We start from the raw sequence: 14,178 nt of genomic DNA on the forward strand, positions 1-14,178 counted from the left end.
GCCTGAATTTGTTTAAGCTACTTAGAAATATCATTGAAAATTTGAAATAGGTTATTTGCTTCCAAGGGCATTACATTCCGGTATTAATGGAGAATGGGCAACGAAAAGAAAAAGAATTCTCACCGGAAGTCGCAGAGTTGGATGAGGTCCTCAAGGTGTTGGATTCTTCACTTTCCCAAATCAAATGGCGTCTCAAAGCTTCAGCAAGACGTCGACTCCAGATAGGTTTCTCTCTCTCTATCTCTATATGTATCTGTGCGTGTGTGTGTTGATTAAGAGTCTCTTTTGAGTGTTCTGACATTTTCATGTTCTTCGTAATTTTTCATATTTCAGTTTTAATTTGCTCCTCCTAAGTAAAAAAAAAAAAAAAAAAAAAAAAAAAAAATTATGGGTTCGGGGGATTTCTGGGTATCAAAAAAGAAAAACAGAGTTAGAATGTTGTCTTCGAATTTGAGGTTCGGTTATGCGTCTGGGTATGTTAATATGTGCAAAAATGACCATTAATTAAATCATACTCTTGGATTTGGTGAATGTCATCATCCTGTTAAGAAAAACTGAGCTAACTGGCATAGTTCTCATCTAACTATGAACAATTAAAATTTATATTTTGAACCCAAAATGGAATTGAGTGATTCCTATCAAAAAAAAAAAGAAAAAGGAATTGAGTGATTGATTAGTTTGACTGAAATTAAGTTAGAGAATCGATAGATAACAAATATATGAATTAAATGAATGTCATCCAGTAAATCATTGATTGATTTTTGATAAATTATTGATTGATATTGGTAAATAATTGATTAGTTTATTTTTTTACCTATGTACGTCTAATTTATCAAATTTCAAGAATAATTTAACACCACTAAGGATATTCACTAAATGTATACTTTAAAAAAGGTTATTTGTCTTCATAATTCATCGTATATGGCGTCTTAATGTGCATTGTTATTACAGTTTTTTTTTTTTTTTTTTGCCCTTCAAAATTTTAAGAGGATGGAAGGAACTTGGAAATATAACTGGTTTGACTAAAAATAAAGATATGATATTGAGAAGAAAACACGCTGTAGGTTATAGAGCCCTTCAATTGAGTTCTGATCTATTGTTACATGTAACAGTGTTAATCTAATTCTTTCCAAAAAAAAAAAAAAAGTTGCCAAAATTATCGAGTCTTTCATCATGTTTGTTGTTATTAATAAGCTATTTGTGAACAATGAAAAACTTCTCATGTTTCGGAACACAAAAAGAAGAAAAAACTGATGTTATTTCAACAAACAACGAAAAACTCAGATGAAAAATTATAAAATGCCAAGGGAATTTGAAATCAAGAAAATGATGTAAAGTAAAAGAATATTTCCCTGTAATCTAAACGTGCGTTGATATGAGAGTGTGATGTTTCAACCCCTACTTGATTAAATAGTCTTACTTATTTATTTATTTTGTGTATACTAAATTATTAACATGAAGAATTATATTTGGGCAGATGTTCTTGCGTTATGCACAGGAATGAGACCAGTTGTTATGGTAGACTATGGGGGAAAGATGCCTGAGCTACAAGAACGACTTTGTGCGCTTCTGAATTCCATTCAAATGGTATCTTCTTTGATATTTAATTAGCTGAAAAACCTTTTACACCTGTTGCCACTTTATTTTCTGTCAAATCGATATCATGTGTAAAGCTTATGCTAACTTTGTAGTTTGTACTGCCTGTACATGATTAACCAGAGCAAATACACAGCCTTTACAAGTCACAAAATTTAGTGTCATTTGTCACTTGTATACGATTTCTTTAATTTTCCTGGTCAAATTTCCATAGGGTATTTTTGCAGTTAAAGTTTACCGTTGATATGGCTTACTACCTTGGTGCAATCTGTATCGCGTAAAATACATGATGTCTTTATCGTGTGGTATAACTATCTTGTCAAGTTTTCTTCAATTATGAACTAACTGTGCAACTGCAAACTATTGATGTCGTGAAAAGTGCAGGAATTATGCATTTTTGAGCATTTAAGAATAATGATCATAGAAGATATGATCTATTTAGTACATGTAAGAGGATTTGCAGCGCATGTTCAGTCAAGCTTGAGCTCAGATTCTCAACTTCTCTTTGTGGACCTTGAACAGGATCCCCCGAAGGTCTTCCTGCGGACAATTATTTCTATAATTTTGCCAATGGACATGCTCATTTTTCCCCTTTGATGAAGGTTCTCGTTTCATTTTGTTCCAGATGATAACACAGCCAGAGAAAACCCCATTAGGGCTGCAACTTTTATCAATTCTAAAGCTGTTCTCTTCATTATTTCCCGTGGAAGGAACGGAAAATGGTTTTTCGTCAAGTGACGGGAAAAATAGCATGGCTAATGCCAAATCCCCTGACAATGACGGTACGACTTCACAATCTTCTGAGTTTATTGATCTCAGTAGCTGCTTGCAAGATACTGAAGTTACCGTGCCAACTTTAAATGGGTATATCCTTCTTGACGACTTTAATGTGTGGATGCATTATTGCTAGGATTATTATGCCATTCTTTATTTTTTGTGATGCATGCATACTTAATTATCACAAATGAAAACACACAATAAAAGCATACTTGTAGAAAGCATATAATCTTTGAGCAGCTACTCTCCATTGCTAATAGAAAAAGGAATATTTATGTTGAACTGAAATTGAATGTGTCACATTTCAGCATAGTTTCTCCAATATTTTCCTGGTTGTTCCTAGGGGTGTTTCTTGACGATCCCCAAAAAGAAATACAGCAAGGGATGTCTCTTGGAAAGGCCTAAGGGACCGCGCCTTTCTTTGAAAATGAGAAATCTATAATAAATTATTAATTTTGATGTAGTTACCTTGAACTTGTTGGCACTGGAAAAGTTGAGATAGGGAGAAAGAAAAGAGATAAATAGGTACCTTGTGTAAACTATTTTGATTCAATGTTTTGAAAACATTACCTTCAACATCACTCAATAGAAACACACATAAGCCAGTTTAATGAAGATACATTAAAAAAAAAACAGACAAAAGAAAACCCATAACAATTCTACTCAAGTGAAAGATCTATTAAATAAACAGAAAGAATCTAAAAAGCCAATATGGTAGAAGTACTTGTTTTCTACTCTTTTACGAGAGTAAGTATTTCTGGAATGCAAGCGTGTTCTGTTCTCCAGCAGCCAAACCATGACAATGAAGATCCCACTACCCGATATCTAAACTAAACAAGGGTGTTTCTTTTTTTTTCCCCCTGTGCAACCAACCAATTCAGGTGATGGAAACTCATCATTAATTGAAAAGGATCTCATAAAAAAATTGAGAAAGATCTCATAATTCTAATTGAAGACAGTAGAATGATTGAATTGACAGAAAGCAATCAGGACAGTGAAGTTATAATTTTGTGTTATAAACTGATACCGTGTTAACATGGCAATTAAGTCGGTTTGCTTTCAAGAAAAAGCAGTATATGCACACAAATATATAGAAGCTGACAAGATCTCCACACTGTTACACGTATAAAGTTCAAAACTATTCAGGTAGTTAGAGTTTCCAATTAACTTTTAATGGCAATTGCCAGAAGAATCATTAAGTCATCACTCAGCTGATAATTTAAAATAGTTTCCTTGTTACTCTGCTATTAACGCATTGGTTCTTTTTTCTTTTGACAGATTTGCGTTTTTACTTTAGTTAAATGAAACAAAATTTATTTGCCCTACATTGCTTCTAATATAGCACAACCTTGCCTAAAGATTATGACACTATTTCATATGTTGCAGATGGCTTCTTGGTTATCCTGTAGTATACGCCTTTGGAAAGGACCATATCTCTGATGCAATTTTTAATCTCTCGACCAAGCCTCTTCATATTTTCAGAATATCAATTTGCAGGTTGTGCTTTTACTAATTTCTTGTTCTAACATATGCTGTAAATACATTTGAATGATTATTTCATTTTTCACTTGAGAAGTGGGGGTGTAAATGATGTTACATGCTTGTTTGGTTGGAGGTTTAAACCATGCTGGTTTTGGTTCAAACAGTATTTTCTCTCACAAAAAATTTGAATTTAAAAAGTTCGGCTACAGTGTTTTCTCTCACAAAATTTGAATTCTAGTTCAAACCACCTAGTTTGAACCCACGTTCCAAACAGGCGTAGTACCAAGTTAGAAGAGATAGAATCAAGAAAGAAGAGAGAACTGGGAAGAGAAATAGAACAACTGGAGAGATAGCAATAGAACCATAGAAGAGGAAACAGAGAATCCAAGAGAAGAACAATTAACTAAAGAGTAAGGAAACCAGAATCTCAATAGTCATTCATCAATCATAAACTCTATTGAAATTACAATCACTACGGTAATTTATAAAAGTAAAACTAACACAAAGATGAACTTAACTAAATTCTAAAGAATCCCAACTCCCAAGAGATAAATATAATCTCAAGTTTAAAATGAAATGCTAAAGATAAGTATGTGCTAGTAGATCATTACATCAGTAATACTTCCTCTGTATGGCCTAAGGTGTATTTAGGAAATATTGCTCCTATTGTTTGTTATTTAGAAAAATGATGCTTAAAATAATTAAATTGCCAACAAAACTTCCCAAAGAGAGAAATTATTTGTTAACGATTAAGGAGTAATGTTTATATGCTTGCTGCTATACGAGGAAGATTGCCTATGACAAAGTTCTTGATGCTGTCTTATTCATCTGCAACACTTGCAGGAATTGTTCATCCAGTAAAGGATCTCAGGCGGAGGAACTGTTGAGGTAAAATACTCCTTTCTGGATGTATCTTTATCTTTCGAAGCTTATTGCTTCTTTGCTAAATATCCAATGTGATTAGAAAGGACTATTTGAAAGGAAACGCTAATAAGATTTTGCTTTTCAGCATAAATAATTTGCTAAGAGTCGATCATATGCTTATGAAATGAGTGGATATGCATATATATATATATATATATATTTCAGAAACGAGAAGCTATTATAAATTAGCAATTAAAAAATGTACAAAAAGGGAATAAGGAGTCCAGCAAATAAAAGCATGAAAATGTTGGAAGAAATCCACGGGCCTACTTATACAGTAACATAGAGCACTGCTCATTTGCAAAATAACATCCCAGCCCCTCAAACAAATCTAAAATCGAAAAAACGGTAAAGCTTTTAGTTTGAGAAATCCATAATGCAACCCCGTATTTAATTCTATCCCAATCTTCACTACTACACTACAATGCGTTTATTAGCTGCGTGTTAACTTGCTTTCGCGTTTCTTCGAATGGTTGAATAGTTTCTCGGTGCCCTTCGATTTAAGCATGGGTGGGAGAGATGAAGAATGGGCAAAATCGTATTTGGCTCATATGCAGATGAAGTGGGAAAGGTGCAAGCAAACTTGGAGGTCTTTGCGGATGGATGTCAGTGAGTGTTATCCACAAGCCATTGTTTTGTAATGATATTCCCCTATTCTCAGCTCAAGTGATATGGTACTGTGGAAGTTATTAACACTTACAAATAATAGATATTCTCAATTGGAGACCTGGTCTGTGGAGCTTTTTAGAGAATAGACGAGACCTTATTATTACTTAATGAACAAATCTGAGACAAAAATAACTATAAACAATAATATTTGAGTGTCTTGATTGTGTATGTGGAGAAATGATAATTTTATGTTCTGTAATGAATTTGAGGCAGGTCATTCTTCCTTTGTTTGCAAAAGAATTGGTTCTACTTTAAGCTGTCTTTAATTATTTATTACAAACATATTTAGAAAGGCTTTTTTGTAGGGACTCCCCCACAACTTTTTAGATTTGGCAATTTAGTTCTTTTTTTTCCTTAAGGAATTTACTGCTTCAACTTCAAAATTTTTGTAATTAAGATCCAATCGAAAACGGTGTCCACTTTTTTGACGATTTTGATCATAAGGACGTGCATATGAGCGTATGTCGAGGACAATAAAGGTTATTTCTCACCCTTAAAACATCTGTGGAGGGCAATAACCCTTAAAAATCAAGAAATGTTTATCATAGTTGATTGTGTTCGGATACATTTAATGACTGAAATCAATGTAACCAAATAAATAGGGTGAGAAATGACTTTTATTATTCTCAACAAATACTCACGTGCGCGTCAGGTTTTTTATTGGACCTTAATTGTAAAGATTTAAAAGGTAAAGGGGTTAAAGAAAAAAATGAGGATCAAATTGCCAAATTTAAAAAGTTGAGAGGGTGTACGTGAAAAAAAGCCATTTAGAAATGCTTTGTTGCAACAATACGGCACCAAATTGGAAATTGTGTCTCTTTAGCTTGTGGAAGAACTATGAATTCCAGTGACCAATCCTTGTGATGATGACCCCTTGCAGATAAATCAGCAGGGGTTTTTAACAAATAGGGATGTTAAGTTGAACAAAAAAAAGTATTAGGGGTGTTTAAAAAAATTGAGCTAATTAAAAAAATTGATAATTTTCAAACTAAATCGACAGAAACTGAGCAATTTTTATCAAATCGAACAAAACCGTGGCTGGTCAATTCGGCTTTGGTACGGAGTTTGGCTGGTTGGGTTTCAACCGAACCGAACCAAACTGACCTTCTACATTTAAAAAAAAAAGCTAACCGAAAAAACCGATAATTTCTAACCCAACTGACCAAAACCGACCTTCTACATTTAATGGCGTGCAAAACCACTGGTCTACATGCTCTTCTTGTGTCTTTTATGTTAGCCGTTTATATTTATTAAATTTTCAGCTTTTTCAAAACTCAAAAACAACAAATGTTTGGAGTTTCAGCCTCCCTCCCCTCTGTAAAAGGCCAGCATTAGTTGATTAGCTTTTTACACTTCAATTTTAAGCCTGAGATGAGCCTCTTTTGATGGGCTTCTATGAGGCTTTTTTTTTTCTTTCTTTTCTGAGTTATAAGAATTCAGAAAAAAAAAAAAGTTTAAATGTTGAGAAATTGTAGTAAATAGGGCTGTTTTTTTAACAGGAGAAAGTAAATAACCTGTTTATTATAAATTAATTGGTCATATTTAGTTTTAAAAGGATTCATTTTATCTTTTTACTCATATTTCTTAAATTACCTTTCGCTCTCTGCCTCTCCTTTCCCTTTTCCCTTATGACGTTTTTATTTTTTTCTTATATGTTCAATGTAATGCTATAATTAATTTGTTAATTGTAAATTTAATATTTGAGTGTAAAAAATACTTTCTAATGCAATATTATTTATTGTGTTAAATTTTTTTATATACTATACTTTATGACACATTTCTCACACGCGTTAATGTGAAAGCCACAGCCGAATGAGTACCAAATTCGACGTTCCTCCCCTCTCTTTCTTCGCCTATCTCTCTCCTCCCTACGGAATCAGGATTGTAGATTGGAAACGGCTCGTCGACGTCTCTCTCTCTCTAGTCCGCTGGAGATCTAGTCTCGCGAAGCCACCGGAGATCGCGAAGCCAATTGCACATAGGTAGGGCTGATAATCCGGGTAGCGACACGACAACACGACTAGAAACCCGCACGAAATTAGCGGGTTTGGGTTTATCATAAATAGGTACGGGTCAAAATCAGGTCGAACCCGTGAAACACGATTAAATAACGTGTCATTTTCAGGTTGACCCGCCAACCTGTAATTGACCCGTCATAACCCGTTTATTAAACGTGTCATATTTGGGTAACACGAATACACAACCCGTTTATTACCCATTTTATAAACATGTTAAAAAATAGGTTCAGAAATAGGTTAACACGACCCATTTATCACCTATTTTATAAACATGTTCAAAAATAGGTTCATAAATAGGTTTATCACCCATTTTATAAACGGGTTGACAGGTAATCAATGGGTTGACACGACACGTTTATGACCTGTTTAATAAACGGGTTATTCGTGTCGTGTCGTGTCAACCCGCCAATAAACGGGTCGTGTTGGGGTTTTGTATTTCGACACGATTAATAAACGGGTCGTATTCGTGTCAACTGAAGGGGTCAATACGACACGAACACGACCCGCCAACCCGAATTGCCACCCCTACACATAGGAGATGGCGAGCTTCGTTGCTCGCAAAGCTGCATGGAGGAGAGATTGCTGGAGCCAAGAGGGCGACGGATCTCGCAAACGTATGCGTAAGAGTCGATTTGCAGTCGACGGCAATAGAGAGAGAGAGAGATAATCAGGAAAGAATTTGGACTTTTTTTACGGAATAATTTTTAGTTATTTGAAGTCAGAATTTTCATTTTAATTTAGGAGTATTTTCGGATTTTTAATTGAGGATTTACACTAAGTTGATCTATTTACTAACTCTTTTCAAATTTAGGCGTATCAAGTTTTACTCCATTCTTAAATGGGCATATTTCCCTCTTTCACCCTTAAATGTTTTATAAAACGGCGGTTAAACCAAACTGAAACCGATTAATTTTGTTTTGGTCAATTTTGGTTTCCTTCTCTCTGCGGTTGGTTTCGGTTGTCGATGGAGAAAATTAAAACTGACGGTTCGGTTGTTCGATGAACACCCCTAACAAGTATTTGAAGGACTATAATAAAACTAAGCCTAGTTAACCATACGATTAATGCAGACAATCTCGAACATTTCCTAGAAATGTTTGGCAACAATATTATTATTAAAACTTGAGAGCAATGCTAGAACTAACACCCTGGTGGTTATAGCTAGAACTTAGAAGCAAACTTTTCCTCCAATTTTTTTCTGGTTGTATTATTTTTTGATAGGTGTATAAAGTTGTAACTTATAGCCTCGTGGATATATTTCAACATCTATAATTACATCTTACTTGTAAAACGTTAATTCACTAAAGATGGCCAATTCCCCCCTTTGAGGGAAGAAACATTAATGATTGCAGGCATGGTGAACCTTTTACCCAACAAATAAAAATATTAAAAGAATTTATTCAAACGCCCTTGGAGGGCACATGGTCTTTTCATTATTACATCCAGAAAGAAGTGAGAAAGAAGGAAACTAAAAGAGAAAAAATGAAAAAGAGCAAGAGAAGTTGGAATAATCTTTCTTTCCTCAAATTGCAAGCAGCTCTTAAGAAAGCAAGAAATCAAAAGAAATGACCAAGTACCAAAGAGAAAAAAAGTTAGGAAAGAGAAACAAAACAAAGCAAAACTAAGGGAAAATCCTCTCCCCACTTTATACACCTTTGTTGACGAGGCTGAGTACTTCCGTCTCAGTGGGAAGAGCCGGGATTGCTCCCTTCTTGGTGGTTGTGATGGCTCCACATGCATTTGCAAATTTCAGAACCGCCCTCAACCTTGCCTCATCCTGAAATTCATCACCAATAAGTAAATTTAGAAAACATTAACACTGAACGATGGATAACTACAATTTTATTTTAAAAAAACTTACAAAATTTACCCTTAAGAATGAATGAATCTCGATTTTTATTCCTCATTCTTAGTTAATACCATTTGCTAATATAGTTACACAGCTAAAACAATTATTAATAGAGTAAATGATAAAAATCTTAACTTGTACACTTTTAAAAAATATCTTTTTTTTTACCATATATGTGTTTAGTAGATACTTGGGTTATTTTCGATGTAGTAGAGATTATAATTACTTTTAGACTTCATTCATTTCACCGATTCGAATTTTTAATTTTAAGTTTTTACAGTTAAAAGCTCTCAGAAAATGTCACATCTAATTTTTTATGCTATAGTTAAAAACTCTAAAAAAATGTCACATCTCAACTCGAATTAAAAACTTGAATCTGCGAAGCGAACGAGTCCTTTAATATATATATAGCAGAGATTGTTATGAAGTAGGAAATATACATACCTCAATAATAGACTGGTCATCAACAATCTTGGACAACAGTGCACCAATAAATGCATCACCAGCACCAGTGGTATCGACTGTGTTGACATGAAATGCCTCAACTGACCCATGGAAATCCTGTAAAAAAACAAAGTGCGTTAAGCACGGTTTATTACACAAATGTTTCAATCTTTTATCAATGATGTTTTGTCTAATAGCATTATGTTGAGGTTTTGCACATACTTATAAGGACTAAACTAATTATCTCCCTGTTTATTTCACCGATTTAAATTTTATTAAATAAAAAATTCTTAAAAATAGTCACATCTAACTTTCTTATTACAGTAAAAAATTTTTACATAAAAATATATCTTAACTCAAATCAGTGAATTAAACAGGTTAAACTTCTTTTGAATAACCCTCTATTATTATAAGCTAAGCGTTACATACAAGACAAAAGTAGAATTGTTTAAAGAAACTCTATTATACATATAGTTCAATTGACCCCAAGTTGCAAAATCAAAATCCAAGCACGACGGTCGATCCCATATATATTTTTTGTTTTTATATTTTTTATATTTTTAAAGAAAACCCTTTAGGCTTTTATTGTACCTACTTGTAATGATCAACCCCACACCAAAAGTTAAAACAATAGCAGAACGCCTAAATATCATAAACGGGGCCCTACACTTCTCAACCTCCATTGTCGGCAAGCGCTGTTTGACAGCCCAGAGTTGTCAGCAGTATTCACCCACCTTTTCTTAAAACCCCCCTCAAACCCACCAACCCAATTAATTTTTAGTTTACCTGATCAGCTAAAAGTCAGAAAGAAACTGCTCAACAACAGGCAACAACAGTCGCCGGAGATTCTTCTCAACAAATAAAGACAAAGACACTATTAATGCCTCCTTCATTTCATAATTTAAAAATGTCAAATTTTTCACTATAGTTAAAATTTTTTATAAAATGTTATATGCCAATTTAAATTCATAAAACGAATGAGTTATTAATTTATTAATTCATTATAAAAATTTAAACGGTTACCCTCACGTGTAAACTGAATAATAGATAATTATGTGAATAAAGTAATTAAAAAATTTAATACGTGAATATTTAAATTTAAGATATATTAAAGACTTAACACATAATGACAATTTAAATATAAATAAAAAGTGCAATTACAATGAGTTTAAATTCAAGATCTCCCATTCTAATACTACGTTAATTTATCAATTCATTTTAAAAGTTTAAATGGTTATAGCTTTAATACTAACTGCTCCTAGTGCTTACCTTGGTGTAGTATCTGCAGCCGTGCTCGCCGAGGGTGACGAGGAGGAGCTTGAGATTTGGGTGCCAGAGCGACAATGCGGATTCATCGTCGATCTTGTCGCTGCCGGTGAGGAACTCCAGCTCAACGTCACTAACCTTGATCACCTCAGCCTTGTCCCATATGCTGAGAATCTGCTCACGCGCCTCCTTAGGTGAGGGCCAAAGCGGAAGTCGGAGGTTTGGGTCATATGAGAGGAGAGCTCCAGCTTCCTTCGCCACCTCCATCGCCTTAATGTGCGCCGATCTGCATGGCTCCACGATCAAGCTTATGGATCCGTAGTGGAACACCTTGGCCTAAACATGAAAAATACACATGAGATCATAATTTTTTCTTTTTTTATTAAGGTTCCGTTAATTTCTTTGATTCGAGTTTAAAATTTAAATTTTATTACAATAAAAAATTCTTACAAATAATTATATCTAACTTTTTTAATATAATAAAAAATTCTCATATAACATCACATCTCAACTCAAATTAACAAACTAAACAGATCCTAAATACAAAACATAATTAAACTCGCAACCTCCTTCAAAACCCCACCAAGCCCTGATGCCATTAGATCAAACATCTTAAGCCCTGAGATCACAATTCATAATCTATTTAATCCAAGTGTTATTATATTTTTAGATTATATCAAATTAATTAGGTAACAAATTTTCTTTTTTAAGAAAATCAACTGTTTTTGTCCCCACTTCAGGAAGAAAATATCAGGGATCTGACGGGCTAAAGGGAACATACAAAAATGGCATCAGATTTAACGAAACACAGGCCGGTCCGCATTGAACCGGAGCGAGTGACATTCTTAATGAGCAAAGGAAAAAGTCAAAAATGATATATTTGGGGGCATAGTATAAGATTTATTAATGGATTATGAATGAACTGCACGTGATTGACGATGATGGAGAGCGTGGATTCTGAGTCACCTAATCGATATTTATTAAATGTCAACTTGCATAATGCTTACTTTCATGCCCCCACAAACAAAATATTAAATATCATTGCTTGGATGCTTATAGTTTTCTATAAAATTATCTCTTGAAAAAAGATTTTTTTATAAAAAAATATTAATTAATTATTTTCTTGTTGAGAAGATGGACATTTTGCATAATTTTTGTCATGGCATTTGACTCCTGGAGACTATAGATAAGGGTTGAGACACACTGCACACGGACAAATACATGCGTTTTAAGATTTTGACATAATAAGTGGACATTACTTCACTCATTTAGAATTATAATTTAAAATTATTTTCAATTTATGTGTATTTTTTATAAAATAAAACATCATAACGAGTCACGAATCATGATTCAAACCATGACACAAATTCTTATATTAAATTAAAATTAAATTAATAATTCATTCATGATTTACGTGTATTTTTTATAAAATAAAACATCATAACGAGCCACGAATCATGATTCAAATCATGACACAAATTCTTATATTAAATTAAAATTAAATTAATAATTCATTCAAAAAATTTAAAATAAATAAATAGATAAACGAATACATATATAAAAAAAAAAAAAAAAAACTGAAAACAAAACGACATATACAATCGAGAAGACTAATCAAACATCAAAATAACACGATAAATTTTTGAGCAAAAAATAGCGCAATAAATGATTAATGAAAAGAAAATAAAGCATCCATAAGCCGACCACTACCAAACTCCGCCGAAAGCCACTCGCGAGAGTATACAACGGAAAAGCGCGTGGGCCTTCTTAGTCAAGAAAAAAGAAAATTAATCAAAAGTGGTGTCAGATCGAGAAAACGCCACAGTTCAGACTCCAAAGCACAGTTTATCAAGACACGCACAGTCCCACACGCTCGCACGAGCGTGTGGATCAACGCAACACGGTCAGAGATGAGAGAAGAGCTACGAGAAAAACCCAACGGCCAAAGCCAAAAATAAAATCATCACAAATATATAAAAGATCCAAAATTTAAAAACATGATTTTTTGACTTAATTTTCGTAGATCTGCCCAATCAGATTAAGGGATTATTTAGTTAAGATATTCATATTCTAATTTAAATCATAATTCATAATTTATTATGATATTTTTAAAAAAATATATACACATAAATAAAAAAAATAATTTTAATATTATGATTTTAATCTATTAATGAAAAAAGGAACCACTTTTCACCACGTGATCGCATGGTGACGACGAGAAATTTCACGGAAAACACAGCGAGAAAAAGTACAGCAAAAGAAGGAAACTTTTTCTTTTTTGAAGCAACAAAAAAGGAAACTATTTATCGAGAGATAGTAGAGAAAGATCGTACCGATTTGATGAGCTCGAGGTTGAGCTCTTCGGGTTCGAGGAGCATGTCGGCGCTAGGGTTACGGTAGAACATGAACTCGCGCTCGCCGTCGGCGCGGAGGGTGACGAAGGCGAGGGCGGTGCGAGCTCCCTTGTCGAAGTTGATTCCGTCGGCGGAGACGCCGTTCTCCTTGAGGATTCCGGCCAGCATGTGGCCGAATTCGTCGTCGCCGAGCTTTCCGACGAAGGCAGCCTTCCCGCCGAGCCTCGCGACGGCGATCGCAACGTTGGCAGGGGCGCCGCCGGGGGCCTTGAGGAACCCGGGAGCCTCCGCCAGCGACACGCCGGAGACGGTGGGGACGAAGTCGATCAGCATCTCTCCGAAGCTCACGATCTGGCCCTTGCCTGTGGAGGGAACGCCATTGGCAGCCATTGAAGGAGGGGACTTTTAGAGAGAGAAAGTTGAAAGAGAGAGAGTGTTAAACGAGAGAAACGGGAGATGGAAAAATATGATGAATAAAGGAGGAGGAAAAAAGAAGCGACTTTGGGAGATATTTATAATAGAGAGAATATAGGAATTACATTAAATGGAAATCTTTTAGGATATAGGATTAAATGGAAAGTTGAATTTCAATAAAATTAAATTTAATTAAAGGGATTATTAGTGGGTCCCAATGCATAATAGTTAATCTCCACAAGCAACCAACACCAACAGGAATGAGAAAACAAGAGAAATTGGTTTTTGACGTTTGACTATCTTTAAATTTGAGTTTTTAATTTAAATTGAGTTGTAATTTTTTATAATAGGTGTTATGATTTGAATTATAATTCATAATTTATTA

At 34.2% G+C, this 14,178-nt stretch overlaps 2 protein-coding genes across 5 annotated transcripts; one reads left to right on the top strand and one right to left on the bottom strand.

Moving 5' to 3' along the window:
* Positions 1 to 5,679, top strand: LOC21387142. Of its 4 annotated transcripts, none has more exons than XM_010103314.2 (7): positions 1 to 225; positions 1,478 to 1,587; positions 1,981 to 2,130; positions 2,222 to 2,460; positions 3,760 to 3,870; positions 4,699 to 4,743; positions 5,261 to 5,679. In XM_010103314.2, exons 1-7 carry the CDS (start codon positions 87 to 89, stop codon positions 5,418 to 5,420), a joined length of 954 nt encoding a protein of 317 aa, XP_010101616.1. In that variant the 5' UTR covers positions 1 to 86; the 3' UTR covers positions 5,421 to 5,679. The 4 variants fall into 4 exon arrangements, with proteins under 4 accessions (XP_010101616.1, XP_024024817.1, XP_024024818.1 ...); XM_024169049.1 differs by having other exon boundaries at positions 2,119 to 2,130; XM_024169050.1 differs by lacking the exon at positions 1,981 to 2,130.
* Positions 5,680 to 8,830: 3,151 nt separating this feature from the next.
* LOC21387143 (fructokinase-2) lies at positions 8,831 to 13,875 on the bottom strand. Its single transcript, XM_010103315.2, has 4 exons — positions 13,359 to 13,875; positions 11,029 to 11,361; positions 9,760 to 9,876; positions 8,831 to 9,243 (listed from the first exon to the last, which is right to left on the bottom strand). The coding sequence occupies exons 1-4, from the start codon at positions 13,767 to 13,769 to the stop codon at positions 9,112 to 9,114; spliced, it is 993 nt and encodes a 330-aa protein (XP_010101617.1). The 5' UTR covers positions 13,770 to 13,875; the 3' UTR covers positions 8,831 to 9,111.
* Positions 13,876 to 14,178: the final 303 nt, after the last annotated feature.

Source organism: Morus notabilis, unplaced genomic scaffold, assembly GCF_000414095.1.
Source record: "Morus notabilis unplaced genomic scaffold, ASM41409v2 Scaffold53, whole genome shotgun sequence".
NCBI classification, from domain to species: domain Eukaryota; kingdom Viridiplantae; phylum Streptophyta; class Magnoliopsida; order Rosales; family Moraceae; genus Morus; species Morus notabilis.